The following is a 19,477-nucleotide window of genomic DNA, read 5'->3' on the forward strand; positions in this document are numbered from 1 at the left end:
AAAAGTAAATACTACCCTTGAATTTTGCTGCCTTGCTGGATGTTTCTTGTTTTTGTTTTTCCCTGATGATACTTTTCATGTTCCGTCTAGAATATTAGAGCTGTTTGAGTTCCGCATATTATATTCACCATGTTTAATATATTTCGCCAACGGTGTCATCTTTATGCTTTTAAAGCGACGCATGAGTCATTGTTACCACTGTGGTTACTGGAAGAACCCTGAGCCCTTGATACCACATAGTGTAAATGCTGGTGGATGTGAGTGCTAGTCTCATTTGTTAGCATTATTAATGCTCATGTATCACATTTGACATGATAACTCATGTTTATTCATTAAAATGCTGAGAATTTAGCTGCTCAGAATTTTGCACATCATTGGATTTGACAGAAGCATCGATTGGATTCATATTAAAATCTTTTATTTCGTGCCATTTGCCCAGATCGCTGCCCTCCCCCAGATTCATTCCAACAAACTCCCTATAGCACGTGCTCGTGTTGTTTTACATTTTATTAATAGCAACATCAGAGTACTAAATGTACAGAGGACGAGTCCAATGAGAATCGCATTTACAGTGCTTGCAAATACAGAGCTTAGTAGTACAAGAGTAACCAAATCAAAGTCACCTGGAAATCGTAACATTTACCAATAACTACAAAAGGAAGAGATGTCGTTCATAAGACACAAAATAAAAGTTATACAACATTTAGCCGTCACAGAGACAGACTAGAGTCCCTTTTCGTGGAGGTGTGTTTTGTGTGTGTGAGTGTGTTTGTATATACTATAGTCATAGGTCTTATACAAAAGTTAACAGAGGTACTCATTGATATATTAAACACAAATATAAAAGTTTGAGTCACAAAGTACAAACTCTTCATTTTTATGGCGACAACACAACTTGAGTCAGGTTCCTTCATGGTAGGTATGAATCATGATTGTAAGTCAGCCTCAATGAACTGTGTGTGAAAAGCCCTTCCCTCCCCCCTGCCCCAGAGAGAAAAGAATCTATACAAGCTCCTCACCCCTTGACCTTTGACTTGACCTTTGAACTTTTACTGTACTTCATATTTAGTTTTGTTGCTGTTTTTGCTCCATCTACTTTGATCAGCTCTCGCAGAACATGCAATCGCAGGCTATCCCATTCGCCTGCTATTCCGAATTCCCTCGCTGTGTCACTCGTTTCAGGCCTGCACTTAGCTCGCGAAGGCATGATCCAGGGCTAGAGGCCATCTGCATGAATTAGCTGACACGACAGCAGATTTGGGTCACGCTGCTAGTCTCATTCTAGCAGAGGGATTATAAGAGAATTGAGATGTTGCAAACAAAGTCGTTTTTTTTTTCTCCAAGTCTTTTTCAAGTCTGACTGCACTGATAATCACTGACAGTGATAGTGCTTTAGCTCTTGTGAATAGAAAAAGTAAAAACATGACCCGAGAGGAGAGTCGCAGCCCTCCGCTTAAAATACAGTAAGCGCACAGTACGTGATTTTTAGTTTTTTTTAGTTTTTTGAAAAGATGCGGAAAAGCGAGGAGTGAGGAGCTACAGTTTACTGGGAGTGAAAAAAAGAAATAAATGGATCCAGTGATATACCTCCACAGTCTCGGGGCAGTTTGTGAAATAGTCACAACAATATAATCACTTTTATTGAAGTTCTCAGGCAGAAAAGAGCTGTGTCACAGTTGTTTTTTGTGCTTCATTTTGAAAAAGCAACACATTAGGCATCAACAGACCTTCACCAAAGACTTGTCTACACCTTCTTTATATATTTTTTCTTTTCTGTCGACTTGCTGATTTTGGTTTCTTTGGTTCAGAAAAAAAACTCACGATTTGGATCAAAACACTTTTTGTTAATATGTTTAGGAAATATCCAATTTTCTAAGTTGCCTGTCAGAGGACAGTTTCAAAAGAAACACGTCCACTAGCATTAGCCTGAAAATCCTGCTGACTGAGAAAAGATGTGTCCGTGCACGAGTGGACTATATTTTGTCACTATTTCACAAAAGGCCAAAACACCGGCCGAGGATGGATATATATCATTCTGCAAAGATAAACTTTATCCTTTCCTCTCAGTTTGTCCTCTCACCTTCTAATTAAACGTCTCTTTTTGTTTTCATTGATAAAGCGTCCACAAGATATTTTTGTTATCACACAGTGTGCTAATAAGTCCACAATATAGCCAATACACAGATTCCTCTGACCGTTCCTCTGGTATGAATGCTTCCATTAATATGTGGAAAGAAAACAACTTTGTCCTTCAGCTAGCATGTCATTCAAACAAAACATATGTCAATAACTTCCACTCTGAGTTTCTGACATGCAAAGAGGAATCACAGTCTCTGTAAATGTGGCACATCGTTCATCTTGACAGGAAAAGCCTCGCTGATTGATAGCTTGTTTATGTCGAGGAGAGCACAGGTTTTATGGGCTGCTGAAGAAACAGAAAGGAGAACCGCAAAATATTCATTTGCTGTGAAAAAAAAGGCATGTCGAGTAACCCCCACACCCACACCTAACACAACAACACAATATTTCTTCAATCAAATCTGACTGGGCCGAGTGGAATTACTTTCCTGCCTCTTAGTTATAATAAACTAAACTCATCTGCTATACTGAAATGTAAACTGAAAACGCAAGAAAGCAGTAAGACGCTTCCTTACGTATCAGTTTGATTTCAGACAGCGGTAAAAGGGGGAAGCGTGCTGTATGCTGATGTCTCCAGACATCCGCGACTGTTTAAAATATAGATCACAGCTGCTGGTTACATTTTTCTTTGTCTAAATGTCCTTCAGGAATGCAAAGAGAATTCCTTTTAGCAGCTCCTCATGATTTCAAAGAGAAATACTAACATTAAAATCAAGCTTTTCAAGTCTTTATAGATCTGCCCGAAACACGCCCAATGCCTGAAAAGAAAAAAAAAGCTCAAAAACTTTTTCCCCAAAGTATTAAAACACAAAGAACTTCAGAAAGTTAAAGTTTCCTGTTGTTCAATTAGAGCATTTAGTATATTCCAAGGAATCCAGAATCTTTCCCACAATATCGGTATAATCTCAGCTGACACTTTCAGCAAATTCTAGCTAGTTGCATTGATATTCCACAATCATCAGATATGGTGTTGTTAACAGATGAAACTGTTTACATCAAATGTCAATCAGCCAAATGTTTTAAAGTTGTGAGACTAAAATAGAAGTTGTTCAAATTTCTGTGTAGGTCTCTTATATGTAGCATGTAATCTTAAAACGACAGTCAACTTTAGCACAGCTAGAAATTAGGGGGGGGGATTTTTACATAGATTTGGCCATCACTGCATTCAATAATATTAATATACTGTATTCAACAGAGTAACTGGGAAATTGTTTACATCAGGCAGCCATTTAAAAGAGAAAGAAATGGGCAAATTATAAAATGATCTCACAAACTTTCCACTTTGAAGGTTCATTGTCCTGTTGTTGTTGGCTCCCTCCCCTCAGCCTCATTGGGCTCAGGGAGAGGCAGATGGATGCCTCTCCCTGAGGTTCTGTTGGAGGTTTCTTCCTGTTATCAGGGAGTTTTCCCTTCCCACTGTTGCCAAGCGCTTGCTCAATGGGGCCGTCTGATTATTGAGGTTTTCTTTGTACAGTTGGAGTTTGAATTGATTTGATAACCTGGCTTGATTAGGCAAAATGACTGCGCTCCCAGTTTTTGGCAAATTACTTGTTTAGTACATTGTCATTATAAACAGCAGAAATTTTGGCCAAAGCTAAAGAAGCAGAAGAATTTGCAACCAAACTAGCAGCCCTGTGAGGCCGCACTGAAGCACAGCAGCTGTGATTTCAGCTAAAACAGCACGTAAACAGACAGTGCTAACATGCTAATGTTGAGCAGGTGTAAGGTTTGTCATATTCACTGGCCTAGTTCAGTGTGTTAGCATGCTAGGTACACCTAGCATACTGACTGAAACCAACACTGCCATAGCCATGCCGGGATTATAGCTGAAGGGCAAAGCTGGAATAAAAACAGGATTACTGAAAAAGTTTGAAAATGAAAACGTTGCCTATCAACGCTAAAGTTGGCTTTTTGTATTTTTAACCCTGACTATTTAGCAGTCACATCAAAAAGGACAGTGTACTTCACGAACGGTCCTCCTTTCAAAAGTTTTCCTTTAGATGTCTTTCCCTGATTTTCTTATATGCTTAATAAATGCTGATATTGGTTTATTTTCAGAGTCATTACAGTAAATAACATTTTCTGGGGCAGTTGTAGCAGTATGTATATACAAATACAAAATGAGGATGGTGACAAATGATTGCAATCCAGTCTAAATCAAGTTTAGTTAGTTTCTTGGCAGCTACTGTTGGATTAACAGTTTTTTTGTTTTTTGTTTTTTTTAATTCATGTGATGATACACTGTCTATTAAAATCGATGCAGAAATGATAGTTAAGAAGAGCAAGTCATTGGTTTCCCAGCCAACCATGGATACAGCTGAACCCAAGATATGATCACAACACCGTTTAAAACCACTCGGTACTGTTTTTACTTTCCACCTGGAAATCACTCTTCAGTCTCTGAGCTATTGCAGCGTCTACTGAAGTATTATACTGGTTAGCTAAAGATATAATACAAGTAACTGCTTGAAAGTGCAGGTAAGAAGCTTGGCACAAGGTTAGTTTTTGTGTTTTGAAAGAAATACCATAGTTACACATGTAAACAAAGACACTATCCCCGACCTAGCTGAAACCTTCCCAAAAAATGGGAGAGGTCTTGAAAAATAGAACACACCTGTACACAAATAGAAGCAAATATATAGAAAATACATTTACACGTGTATAATTTACAGCAAGTTTCATAACCCTCTTACTAGTAAGATATCACTGTTCATTCAAAAAAATATATGTTATGTCAAAGAAGCAACGCAGCCTATCGTGAGGCTGCACTGGTATGTGTCATTCATGAGATGAGTTTCATGTTGTGAATTGGCCAGAGCAGGAGTTTTGCACCACAGTGTTTATCCCAAGCCATCTCGACACCTCCTGAATGGCTCCCACGTACTGATACTGATCACTGGGACAACCTGTTGTCTTGAATCCTTTAAGGAAGTGAGTACAAGTCCGAAAACCTAGCAAGTGAAGTACTGGAGATCGACCGTCTATACCTAGTAAAACCCATCATTTATATCTGTACATATTGCTGTCTATAGCCATAAACATTTACAATTGCAGAATTGTAGTTGTGCTTTGTACAAACCCACAGCAAAATAAAAAGGTAGATTAACAGACAACTTTCTCGAAAGCTTCGTAGCACAAAGCTAATCTGTTTCAGGAGCTTGAAGATGATAATAAAAAGTATTGGTGCTAGGAAGCTCTCAGGAGAGCTTTACTGTCCTTCCTCACCAGAAGTTTAAACCAATTTGGCAGCAGCAGATTGGTTTGTCTTAATCCCCTTACTACAACAAAACACAGAGGGAGTGTTTTTAGGCCTTTGAAAGTACAAAATAGAATTTTTTCCTCTTAATTCTGTCCTTTTTTTCCCCTTTTTGCTCAGCTTTCTACGGCACAAATTAAAACAAATTATCCGAGAGTAACCCCAAACATCCTGGCTGTGATAGCTTAACTACTGAATGATTTAAACATTGTCCTCAAGAGTTTATTTGGGTCTGGAGAGAGCGAACCCTTAAAAAACCTACTGTGTTTGATGGGGGATTCCTTCCTGCTTACATTCCACAGTTAAACAAACCATGCATTTTGATCCTGAGGGACACCACATTTTTAGCTTCCCATTTCTTCTGTTTAATTCCACCTTGAACAAATCGGTTGACGATGGAATTACATAGACTTCCGCCTATAATTTAAGAGTTTCAGGCTCAACAACTAATTTGTCAAACCGGTCGAGAGTTGGGAGTTGGGTGGGGATGTTCAATTACTATCCGTTTTTCAACTTTGCTGTTTATGCAAATGACCACAATTTATTTGAACACAGGAGGTTCAGATTAAATCTCTTCTACCCTTTAATTTGGAGCTCGGATCAAAATCTAAACCGTTAGATTTATCCCAGACAGCTGCTGAGACAAGAGACTGATACGAGGTGTGCGAGAAAGCTAGACAGACCTGAGGCAGTATGAATGTCCTGTCAAGCTCCATGCAGTCTGTGGCTGTACTCACTCGTGAATGTGCCGCTGTGGGATCTAACGAGGACACACGCCTGCGCCACAGAAGCCTTTTGTGTATTTTTCCATTTTCCTAAATCAGATGCAAATCTTACATAATAAGCAGTCGAGGTGGGCGCTGTACTGGCTTGGACCAGATGTGTTCAGATGGTTGTCTTTGATATTACCTCAGCTTAGGTGGGAGTATTTAAAAAGTGGTTCCAAGCGCTTCTGACTTCCCCCGTTAGGGCTGTGGCAGACTCTTGTGTGTAAAAAAATAGACACGACTATTCTGATTTTAAAATGGGACCGGTAGAAACAACTTTTTTTCTTCTTTTTTTTCTTAAATTAACCGTCCAATAAAGCATATACCGTTTTCCATCATCTCTCTTCCCCAGCTAATAGAATAGTGCTTCATATAAATATCTTTTAGACTCTTTTGTAACACATTTCTTAAAACTATTTCATAACATATTCAAATACATTTAGCATTTTTTTGTACTTTCATATTTCTTTAAAAACCAAAAACCAAAAGAAAAAAATGTAACTGCAGTTGATACAGGGTTAATATAACGCTCTTTTTTTGTCGGCTTGTTTTTTAGTCCATCAGTCGTTGTTGAAACTTCTGTCCATCCAGGTTGTGGCACATAGTGGCATTATTGGCACATTGTTCAGAAATACAGTTCATCTTCCTCCCGAAGAAGCTCCTTGAGTTCCTCTGTGATAGGGCTAATGTTTTCCTTGAGACATCCGCGACGTCCACAGTCTAGTTCCATACATCCTGTAAATATATTTATATATAATCTATATCTAAATGACCGTAGGTTCTTGGAAATATGGTTTTCGCAGCGTTATGGCTGCTGCTTGTCAACTCTAGAAAAATAAATATCTTCACCAGTGTCCAAAGATCACGCTATTTTACAAAAGAAGCTGTTTTTTTGTGTTTCTTGTTTCCAACTGGATCCTGTGGAGATGCAGAGAACACAACCCCAGTTACTTCTCATTATGTTGCCAGTGCAAAATTAAACACACACACAAAGCTAGCCTGCTTCTGACTTATTATAGGGAGAATATGGGTTTGTCTCAAAAAACATGTGACTCCAGTGCCTTTTTTACATGATATGAAAGGGCAGTGTTGTATTAAAAATCAGTACAGTTAAGGTCTATTGTTGCATACACTTAAGCCTAAAAAATACACAAGATTTGCAAAGATAAAAAGGGATCTTATGTCTTTTATGACTCCAGCACAGGGAGCAAGCTGTGGAAAGCTAAGCTGAGTGAGACTAATGTGTGTCCAGATAACCCAGGGTCCCTGTCCCTGCCTCTCTGTGTTACCTGCTGGCAATCTATTCCTCTTAAAAATCTGGGTCAATAGCAAACATTACACCGCTTCTTGACCTTCCAGCAACACTGTGGGGCTAGACCATGTGTTTAACGTTCACGCTTTGAATTTCAAATGCTGGCCCATTCTGGCATATTTTAGCCACGCATAAAAATGTGTCACAAGTCAAGCAAAAGTGCCCCTTACTCCTTGAAATGCGCCAAACAATGCACCTTTGGTGTAAGAATGAAAGCGGCACCAAAAATATCAATGAAAATGTTTCAGATGTGAGAGGAGAAATAATTAACAGTGACCATAGTACTGATATTCACATAATTAGTCTCTTATCTCAGCTAAAGACCCCGGCTACTGCATTGAACCGGATTCCTCCTGGTTTTTTTTTATATCAAAAGGGAACAAGATGGAAAGGGAGCATAATCATGTCACAAATAACAAACATATGCCAAGTTCCCTTTTATTCCCAAAGTGGGGCAGCATCACCATGGGGATCGAAGGCTCAGATGATTATTTACAAGGGGATAAAGTGCTGCGGTACCCACCAAAGCGTGAATTCAGGAAGTCTCTTCCACCCACAGAACATGAACAAGGCCTTCAGCTCGTCAACATGAGATCTCAAACCACTTCTCTGACACAAAGGCCACAGGAATCAGTTGTCTTTCAGTTGGTGAGGGCCTGTTAGGCAAAACGCAAGAAGTCAGAGTCACACTGCAAGAAGTTAACTTGTGAATATAAATGATGTAATCAGACTGGTTACATTTTTATATTAGATACCATCACAACATATTAGTTGATAGTGAACCTCCTATAATTGATTCTAAAATTATCATTGGTGAGCAGTGTCTTTTTCTCATAAGACTTCTTCTTTTTTATGCTGCACACGCTACAAGGCCTAATTATGTCTCTTGGTAGCCTTAAGTGCCAAAATCAACACGGTACCACTGTCACGTACACAAGCGGGGTGACAGAGACCTGCACTGGGTGAAGGTCTATGTCAGCCTCGGACGGCTGCTCTGCAAAAATAAAAAAAATCCTAGATTTTTCAGCAGTGCTGTTGGTTAACCTGTGAAAAACAAGCTATAAAAACCTAACCATCCCTGTGTAATTTAAAAGCAGACTATTTACAGCAGATGAATTATCCCGCCATCCTTGCCAACATAATGAATCTGTTACAGGGTTTGGATTCACTGAGTAAGTGTGACCATCTTTGCTGGCCCTGCGGCTTAGATGACTATGTTATCCACTCAGACAGCAAACACTGTGAATACTCCACCAACTTATTGTCGGCGTGGCAATGCAAAGTGTGTGCGATTTCGATGTGAAACCTACCTGTCCGGTTAAATCGCAAAGCGGAATGCAAACGCACCAACGACTCACCAAAGACACATCTCTCGCCTAATGTTTCTCTGTATATATAACACTTTACATGTTCAGTAAACTTGGGCATGTAAAGTGTATTTACTGATATTACATAACTTGCAGGTATTGAAGTTCAAAGCATACACCTTTGTGCCAACGTTTAATACTCCCATGAAGAGCCAGACACAAAACGACACAGTAAAGACATCTATCAGCTGACTCATTACACCAATAGAAATCAGTAGAACATGTTATTTTTTGTGTGTGTGCAGCCTGAACATGCTGAGGCATGCGGCAGATGGATGAGGTGATGGGAAGCAGTCCGCCAATTTATGTGTAGATTTGCTCGAGCAAAATACCGACTGAAGCTGACTGTGGCTGCGGGGTAAAAACACGAGCTTGGAGACGAATGTGAGGATTCGTGGTCGACATTTCAATGCTCTTATTCTCATCTGTTTCTGCTTAATGCTTCTTAATCCTGAGTACGAGTTACTGGAACGTTTTTTAACCTATTTTAAACCGATCAAGCCTTGCTGCTCAGCACGGAGCTTCATAAAATATAAGCCACATGCTAATAACATTCACACTGTGGATTTCCAAGTGCTGAATGACTGGGAAGCGTGCATCCACCTGTCATACAGTCAGTACCTGTTTCCGTTATAAGCAGTCTTGTAGACAGGCGTCTGCTGGATCATCTCATCAGTGTAGATGGGTACGGCAGTCCGAACGCACTCGTGCGAGCACTGCAGGCTGTCGTTGTAGGCAGTGAATATGTCCACCTTGCTGGGCACCCGAGCTGGGGTGAAGTCTGTCAGGTTTTGGCAGCTTTCTTCTTGCTGGTGGATCTTTCGCTGATGGCTATTGTGGCGACCATTTCCAGACTGCGCACAGCTACAAAAACACGCACCAAAGACAAGAAACAAACATAAAATCATACCTTGTACCTTCGTTCATCTATTAGGGTTTCTGAAAAGGAACGGGGGTGCGCGTCTGACGTGTCGTGAAGCAAAAAGTAAAGGAATCTTTCCTACCAGTTTTTAAGGACGAGTGTTGTAATCAAGGCCGCGATAACCATAATGAGAGACACAGTGATTGTGATTATCTGGTGAACTGCCAAACCTGTAAAAAGGGCAGAAATGTGCAGGAGAGCAGAGAATTACAATCATTTGTATAGGAAATGGATTCCCCTGTTGTTCACAGCACACGGCCAAGCACTTCACTTCTGTTTTGTTTTTTGAACTGCACAAACTTGCTGCACTTGACAAAGTTTCGAGGCCGTCCTCTTAAAATGTAGAGGATAACAAGCTGCAAAGTGTACTGGTGACACTGACTGAGTTTGAGAATTAGAAATTATTCTATTACAGTACAGTCCACTCGAATGGGTAAGTGAGTTTTCTAATCTGCAGATCGGAACTTTATATTATGTCACCAAACTCACAATCAGTAGCTCTACAAAAAAGAACTGACATGTTTTTCCATAATGCTGTCTTTGTAGATACTGCCCCAAGGCTTTTATTTAAATATTAAATGAGAGCAAACAAGTTGATATGTTATAGATGTATATTTTTATGCATGAAAAAAAAAAACAGATCGAAAGATGATCTGCAGTCTGAACGCTCTAAAGGGAGGCATGCCATTGCACAGCTAACAACCAAGGCCACTTACACACATACATACAAAGACACACACGCACATTATGTGAATCATTAATTGATTTGGGGCAACAAGACATGACCATATATAATTCGCAGAAAAGTACTACCACGTTAAGATGGCAAACTAGTCATGGCCCGCCTAGGAAAGATTGCATTCACTTGAATGTTTGGTTTGTTGTGTAAACTGAAACATTTTTCCACATTTAAGGTGTTTTTGGAAACCTTAAATTAAAGTTTGGTGTCACATATACCACTATTTCTCCAACTAGCTGCTAACTGTGTTTGTTAGCTGTCTGGTGCTGGGCAGGTAGCATACGGTGACTGAGGTTATATATACTCCTGCATTTCTGTGGTACTTCACTTCTTTACTGATAAAGTCAAAATTTGAACCACAGTAAACACTGACTCAGTCACTGCAAGGACTTCTGAGGTCACATTCCTATCCACTCACTGTTAATATTCATGATACTCTGGGCTGAGTAAGATCTATTTGGACGTGTCTCCCTGCTCTTAGAAAATCATTATTGGAAAAAATTAAACCCCAATTATAGGGCTATCAGAAGGAAAGAGTGGTTGCTAGCTGACAAAATGATAACTCATATGGACTGAGTCTTTAGTGGTCAATTTAGAACAGAACACTTTTGTATGAATCACTGCTTATTATTATTTGATCTAAGGAGGATTATAAAACCCGCAAATCTCTGTATAATCACAAGTCAACCTGGTGGCAACCATATCATTGTAAATTCACACAATCACTACGATTGTTTGCTAAGCTTTCTGGACAGTGCCAAGCCATACAAGTATTCAGCCTTTTGTTTATGCAGGACATCTTAATCAGCTTCCACATATATATGAAGCCCACATTTGTATGTTCTGTATGACTAAAGTATAAAAGCGCTTTTATTACTTAAAGACTTCAGACTCATGTGTGCTGATCTCTCACTGGTGCCAGAGGAGAGTAATCCAAACAAAACTGCCCAGGACATGTCTAAAGTAAGGATTAGTGCAAGCCTATTGCATTGTACTGTAAGGTTAGTGTGTATCTGTGTGGGTGAGTGATACAGCATGAGAGAGACTAGGACACAATGACACACTGCAGCAGGAAGCCAAAAAAAGAGAAAAAAGGGAAAGAAAAGCCGTCATGATGAAAATGCCCACGTGGGCCTTATACATCTCACCTCTCCATCAGCCAGCTGCCTGGCTGCTGATCCAAGCCAATTTGTCTTCGGGAAACGCTCAAAAGGAAGTGCTGCTCGGTCATTTTAGAAAGCACACAACGTCTCCTCTGCCTTCCAACTGTCTAAACAGCCTCTTCTTAGACAATAAACTTAGATGGGCAGGACCATGCAAAAGACATACCAGGTCAACCTTGGATTAATGATATCTCCGGCTGGCTCAGGGAAGCCTTACCTTCCCAGTGCAATCAGGGTCCCTTGCCATGGCAAAGGCACATTAACTTATCTGGCAAGTCATTTGCATTTGCCTCATATCCCCTCTGTATCCTCTAACCCCCCTCTCTGCCTGTGCCAGGCTTATGCTGAAGCTGTTAAGTTGAAAGTGTTCAGCTGTAAATTAACATCTGTCCAAATTCAGGCACAATACAGCTCCAACCTGACCTTGATCGATAGTTGAGTTGTCCACTGAGGATTGCTTCATTTTATATCGATATCAGACTGAAAGAGGGGGACTTTCCAGTCAGTAGATTTTAAAATCAAAAGCTGCACTAATTTGATTTGTAAAGCCATTACTGATTAAATCCCATTATGGGACAGAATTAGGCTGTGTTCCTTTCCAGCCTCCTATGGACACTCCTCAGCTCAGGAAACAAGTGGAACTTCAATTAGTAAATTACAAACTGCCATTAACTGACAAATATGATGATTGATGTCTGTAAACATGTTCAGAATTCTATAATTTTGTATGAGGGGAATGTGATTGGCTACGCTAGGCAAACATTCACATGCTGTGCAGGGCTTACTGATGCGGCTTTACATCTTATTGTGGCTGTAGCTCAGGTGGCAGAGCAGGTCAGCCACTAACCTGAAGGTCAGTGGTTCGATCCCAGGCTGCCTCCTGGCGGCATGCCAAATATCCTTGGGCAAGATACTAACCCCATGTTTGCCTACTGGTGGTGGTCAGAGGGCCCGGTGGCGCCAGTGTCCGGCAGCCTCGCCTCTGTCAGTGCGCCCCAGGGCAGCTGTGGCTACAATGTAGCTTGCCATCGCCAGTGTGTGAATGGGTGAATGACTGAATGTAGTGTGAAGCGCTTTTGGGTCCTTAGGGACTAGAAAAGCGCTATACAAATGCAGGCCATTTACCATTTATTGCTATTTTTTAATGGTATTTAACCCTCTCAAGGCAGGCGTTGCAGATTTGTAACAAGTAAAAGCTAACAACCTGATTACCCCACATACATATTTTATGAGTTTTTTTTACTCAGAAGTACCACTGCAGGTATTCTTTTGTGCATTAGCAACAAAAACTTAATTTGAGCCTGAGAGGGTTAAATCAAAGTTACTTCCAGCTGCCATTCGGAGCCAAAACAAGCACACTGTCCTTTAATGAAACAACTGTACCCAAGAATGTGAGGTCCAGCAACACAAACACAACATTAAGTCTATTGCATCTTAATTTTCAGGGCAGTACATTTAAGGCTGTGGGAATAATGGAGCAGATAATGACACGGGTGACAAATCTGAGTGCAGAGGCTAGTTCTATTTTAATCCACGACTGCCAGTTGGAGGGAGGGAAATTTGGCCTCTCTATCTAAAACTCATTGTGTCCTGGCAGTCAGCTTGAAAAATCACCTTTGGCAGTCACCTTGCTTTAGAGATACCCAGTTAGATTTTGTTTGGTCAAATCACTGCCAAACAAAGAGCAGCAGAGAGTCACACAGGCAGAGGGAGGAAGGAAGAGGAAATAGGGACATGAAGTGATACAAAAGGGAAGGGACTGCTGGCCTGTAACCTCTGTGGAGCTCCCATCAATGCTCCCAGCAAGGAATAAATGAGATTTTTCACCTTCATTGCTATGACAGTTTGATGAACATGTCAACAAAAAGAAGTACAATTAAATTAAATTTCCCCTTGCCACCTATTTTTAATAAAAGAGCGACAGCTTAGACACAAAAACTCTGGGGAGTCAATTAATGTGACGTTAATGCGTCGAAGACAAATATCTGTCTCATCAAAGCAAAAAGGTCAAAAGAACAAAAATACAGTAACATTTTTACAGATATATGTACACCAAAAATAACGGCCCCACCTTTACAGAGTGGTGGAGCATTGGAGAAAGAAAACTTCGCCTATGTCGGTGCAGCTCTAGATTGCCTTCTTTAAAAGTGCAAGATAACTGATAGGGGATTGTGAAGTCCAGGTTCTCTTCTAGTTTTAAACCATCAACCTTTCTCTTTATGTACATAGTTTATCTTCTCTAATTCTGGATGCCGTAGTTAGCTTTTCCTACCTGTTTTGCACCAAACATCAGGCACAGTCAGCAGCTAAACAGCCAGGCATTTCTCTCAGCACATTTCTTAGTGGACACAAAACTAATACCAGTGAATATGGGACTTTCAGTCTGCTCAAAGTGTCAAGCAAAAACATTTTATTGACATGTGTGCCATTACAATTGTATAAAAAATTTGGTGTTGTGTTTACTCTGCTGCCTCCAAGTGGAAAAACATCCACTTTTTACACTGTTGCTGCATTAATCTGAAGAATCACATCTCTAATCAGAAGATTTACTAATTTATATTTATAAGTCACCAATTTCTTGAGTTGTGGAGTGATGGTTATGGCTGTTTTTATGAAGGAAAATACAGTCACAGCAGTTCTCTCTAAAAATCCAGTATGATTTATATGGGTAAAACTCCTCAGCCGTCAGTGTCTTGAAATATCACTTTGGCTTAAAATGTTATGCACACAAATTGTTATTTTCCCTTATAGCTAACGGGTTATTAAATGAGATTAGATTTATTTTTAGCTTTTGAATAGTGGCAGTTGAGTCAGACCTGAAAGTGTAGCAAGAAAACAGCATGTTGACATGAAACAGCTGGCCTGGGATTGGCTCAACCCAGGCAAATGCTGACTGCAAGCTACAGGGACATCATTTATTTTGATAATATTAGCAGTAGTCGTTTTATTTGTTCAGTGGCATATCAAAATTTCTTCTTGTGCAAACACCATTCAAATCGTCTCCATGCACAAGGAATCTACTTTAGCCTTTCTAAACAGTAGTTGAGATGCAAGATCTGTCTGTCTGCTGTTTCATTCGTAAATTAGAATGATGCAACAACTCAATGGTGATGGTGCTACAAAGAAAATCAATATTTAATCACTGTGCATATGTATGAGTTATTGTGTTAATGTGAGTGTGTGTGTGTATACTGCATCGTCTACATGTAGTGGGTTTAGGCATTATTTGCAAAGTGATTTAGAGGTAATGGCACCAAAGCCCACGCAGTATTTGCTTAAAAGCACCTGAAAAATGTAGGAAAGGGTCCTCATTTGTAAACCAGACTTTTAGCTTATAGAGGTTGAGCAACCTCATTTCCACAGAGAGCAATGTGTGTTTGTTCTGGCATACCCAATACATGCCTATATAAACCCTCCAAGACTGAGCAAAACAGGTTAGGAGAGGGCTTCCATCAAAGGTTTGCCTACTGATAGCTAGAAACTGCCAATTAATGCTGGTGTCAAAGTGTCAGTCTAGGGCTGATTTCCACAGAGTCACCGAGCAATCTAAAATGCTCACTGAAGAAGCGGACAAGAGAGCTGAATGAGGAGCAGGGAGAGGAAGAAAGAGAGCGAGAGGGGGAGAGGAAGAAAGCTAAAGATCGGAAACAATTAGTCTACAGATCTTTTCTCTCAATGTCAAAAGCATTGCTGCATAAGTCAAGCTCAATGGCAAATGCAACAATCCATTGCCAAAAAGAAAAAGTAGCTAGAGTCTATTGCTCCAGTAAGGCCTTTTTTCCCACAAACATGCGCTCCTCTTCTGTCCTTCTCTGTATTAGAAACAGCAGGGAGCACACAAGAGCTCATCCTACAACAAACAAATGAAAATTACTGCAATTTTCAGGAGGGTGTAAAATGGCATTGCTACTGAGGCAGTTTCAAACAACCTTCTGAAAAATCTGTGTACTATCATGCTGGTGACAGGAGGCATTTTTGTAAACCAAACAAAAAGCTTAGCTGAACTGCTGACCAGGCGATTGGACCTAAAACTGGCAGGCAATACAATATCTCTCTCTCTCACTCTCTTATTTTTCCAACAAAACCTCCAAAAATAAAACAAATAAGAGTTTGGAGAAGTCATATTAAAAATTCTCCCTAAGCACTTTTGATTGACAGAACAATCTAACATAGCCAAAACAGTGTCTCGGTCAACATCTGTAGTCTTCTTCCTTGAGGCGGACGTGTCAAGCCACGGAGAAAGAGCTGGAGAAAACAGAAAGTGAAACAGCATCTGCTCAGTGAAGCCCGCTCAGCTCCTCTTGGCTGAGATTTCTGTAAATCAGGAACAGGGGGGTTTGACTCTGCACGCCTGTCGCCGGGCATCAGCATTTAAGTCCAGATTTAATGCTTGAGAAAAGGAGATTCATTTTTACTCACTTTATTGAGAGTCAATACAGAGAGTAAAGGCAACCTTATTGGATTGCCATGGTAACTGTTGGGAGAAGTGATTTCTCTCTGTCTCTATGTGTATCTCTCATTGTTGAAGAGGCTGCATTGTACGCCTATATGGGTGTGCACAGGTCAAAAATCTGCATTACAATGCTCGCCGCGCTGCCTTCTTTAAAAATAGATTGCTGGGATGCTTAACGTACATTTTACATGCTCTCACTTTGCTCCGTAGTGGATGTAAACTCCATCCACTTTACCCACACGTCCATCACAAACTTGATAGCGTGACGTGATTTGTTACCACATGGATCCGTTTAGTTTAAATACCTCGAATTCATACGCTGAATGCTGTTCTGTGCATTTTAAACATCCTCTACAAGCAACCGACAGGTCCGCACGGCTCAACGGGACCGTTCGGGAACACGTGGTGGCGTTCGATGGCCCAACATAACACTGCAACATTTAACCTTGCAACCCTCAGATCATCTAACAAGGCCCAAGTTATCAGGAGTGGCTTTGCTGACTGGAGTTTTAATCATCTCATATCCATAATGGAGCTGACAGCTCCATCTGCGTGGAATAGAGGGGGGTTGAAGTTGCTAGCAGCACAAACAACAGGAACAATCAGTGAGCATCTGGAGGCTCCACAGCTATAACACCCCCCCCTCCACCCGCCTCCGCTCCCTACCCTCAGCTCCTCTATGATGGCCAGAGAGAGCAGGATCAACAGGAGCCTGTTTGCTTACAGTATCCCGAAAAACTCCAATCCAAACAAAGTAAAATGTGTAACATGCACAATGCTGGCATATTGTCTCAATACAAGAAACTACAGATTGCATGTTGGTGATTAACCACAAAGGTTATAATACTGTGAGAAAGCATTTAATTACATAATCATAAAAACCTACGGCTGCAAGCCAATAAAACTTCACAGGTGTTAAACGGATGCCCTGACAGATGACATGCATGAGAATAGTTCAATCTCTGTTAATGAGACAGAAGGCATGCGAAAGCTACTTCCTTCACACAGATTAAGGGCAACATTCACTTCTTTATCTCGGTCTAAACAATTTGGATTTTCACCAGTGCCAGAAAGAACCATCCCTTTTGTTGTCCTGTGCATCCACGCCAACAGCGAGTGGGAGTTAAGACACATAGCCTGTATTCAACAAGTGCAACTCAGTCAAGCTGCGGCAAGCTGTTGTGTACTTTCCCTGTGTCACTACGTAGCTGGTTTTTCTACCAACCCAAACTGGTTGGAGAAATGTCAGAGTAACTGACTGGATCCCACGGCAGGCGTGAGGAAATACAGCTCAAATGTTCATTTCTGGACACTGACATAAATATAGAAAGAAACAAGCTTTTGATGGTAGTTGGATCCAAATGAGCTGCAGTCTCTCAAGAATAATAAGGACTTCCAGAAAATCCAGAAAAGATTATGACAAAAAAATATGGGAAAAATTGACAGCAACAGTCAACGGTGCAAACAGTACAGAAAACTTTCTGCTGCATAAAAGCTCAGCGCAGTGCAATCCTGTGGCATAGGTGGGATTATTTTCAGGTTTCAGTATAGTTCTGTGAATTCTGCAGTCAGGATCAGGACAGTTTCCTTTCGCTTTGTGTGACCAAAATCAATGTTAGAAAAGCACAAAATATGAGCTCTGTTTTCCTCCTTTTGTGACTCGAGTCCCAATCGTCAACACAGGTGTAACTGCCTGTTGCCATGGTAATGGCAGTCTTAGGTTTGATTTAGCCTGGGGTTAAGTTGGAATTTTTTTTAATATCTGAAGACATTTCCGCTAATGACAGAATAAACCTGGTTTTCAAAGTGCTGTGGAGCTTGCTTTTCTACATTTTTTTCTATCCTTGTGGTCATACAGGTGCAACATGCGTTCAGAAATTCACCATCACCTGAAGTATTAATGATTTTATCGGAGCACAGTCAAGCAACAGAATGTAACATTCAGACTACTGTCGGAAAAAATCTACATTACTTCTATTTTCTTTCTTTTTTGATTTAAAAAAAAGGCTTTTTGGATACTTCCTCTATCACTGGCAAATCCTTGTGAATAAGAGAGCAGTCGAAAGTAGCTTCCTCTACTCTCTGCCACTCTCTGCTCTTTGCATTCATGTTTGACAGCGATTACACTCTGAAATGATTACAGTCATGTTACACACACGCCATATGGGATGACACCAAGTACATTCACGACTTGCGTTTGTGCAAGCATACAATATTCATGAGTCATAATGTGCATTTATTGCATGGCTGCATGTCTCTACTTGTACTGTGGTCTCATAGTCAGTGAATGCCTAAGCAGCAAAGATATAGACATTTTCTGAGCTGCTGAGCTAAAGCAACTAAGTGATTTAGTATAAGGAAGTTCATTTGTGATCTGAATATGTATCTAATTATTTTAGGAAACGTGCTACCAGCCCATGCTGCGAGGACCTTTTTGCCTTAGAAAGTCTATAGACTGCATCAACACTATAGATGAAGAGAAGAAGAAGGTACTGAAAGTAACTGCAAGGATGAATGTACCAAACAAATGAATATTTAATTAGTCAATAACTGGCTCTGTTAAATACATAATTTCTAGACATCTTTTTCAGCTATTTTGCAGCTTCTTAGCAATCATTCAGAGCATTGCAGAAACCATTTTTGTAATTAATCATCCAACTTGAAATAACACTTCTGGCATTTTTAATAATTTAGATTTTTTTATAGAATGTCCGTGACCCTAAATTGTATATATATCGATGAAGATGGAGGGATGGATGGATGGCAGAACCCCGGAATCCAGAATGCATGCTATGAGCTAACTGTCATTCTCCATCGATACTTTAAGAATGCAGTTACTTTTGAGTGCCCTTGGTGCTGCACAGTGGAAAATGTGGCCCTCTCCCAATTTTTTTTGAGAAGAGCTGCCATCAAACTCAAAATGAGCTAATATTTTTTCTTCAATAAATAAAGGGCAGATTTTCTCAATTTAAACCTTAATTTTTTTTCCATTTTACACGGCATCCCAACATTTTTCAGAATTGGGGTTATACATGCTTATTGATACTGTGAATATAGGAAACAATCAAGCACAGGAGAATTACAACAGTAATTAAAAATGTTTAGTTTAGAATAACTTGGTTAGTAAACAGCATAAGTTGTTTAAATCCTCATAACATTGAAACTAATAGTCTCTTAGGTTCTTCTCATACTGGCTGCAGATGACTTGACCATGTTTTGAATGTGAACTGAAATGTGGCGGCACTTCCATGTACATGAAAATATTGTATCATTCACCTGAAATAACTGCCACAGTTAACTTAGCAGAGTGAGTGAAAGCTTCGAGGATGGCAAGGCACAACCACGGAGCGAAAAGTACA

The 19,477-nt window shown here is 40.2% G+C and overlaps 1 protein-coding gene across 1 annotated transcript in view; it reads right to left on the reverse strand.

The window, feature by feature from the left end:
* Window positions 1-489: 489 nt before the first annotated feature.
* ajap1 (adherens junctions associated protein 1) overlaps window positions 490-19,477 on the reverse strand; it is a 66,312-nt gene continuing 47,324 nt past the window's right edge. The window contains exons 4-7 of the mRNA XM_086277248.1: window positions 9,846-9,933; window positions 9,463-9,705; window positions 7,998-8,130; window positions 490-7,080 (exon numbers count right to left, since the gene is read on the reverse strand). Coding sequence (XP_086133374.1) covers window positions 8,058-8,130; window positions 9,463-9,705; window positions 9,846-9,933 — 404 coding nt within the window. The 3' untranslated portion in view covers window positions 490-7,080; window positions 7,998-8,057. The remainder of the gene's footprint in view (window positions 7,081-7,997; window positions 8,131-9,462; window positions 9,706-9,845; window positions 9,934-19,477) is intronic.

This window comes from Aulonocara sp. 'chitande type north' Nkhata Bay, linkage group LG20, assembly GCF_057382095.1.
Source record: "Aulonocara sp. 'chitande type north' Nkhata Bay isolate Kocher_YH1m ecotype deep benthic linkage group LG20, A_spYH_male_GT1.1, whole genome shotgun sequence".
NCBI classification, from domain to species: Eukaryota; Metazoa; Chordata; class Actinopteri; order Cichliformes; family Cichlidae; genus Aulonocara; species Aulonocara sp. 'chitande type north' Nkhata Bay.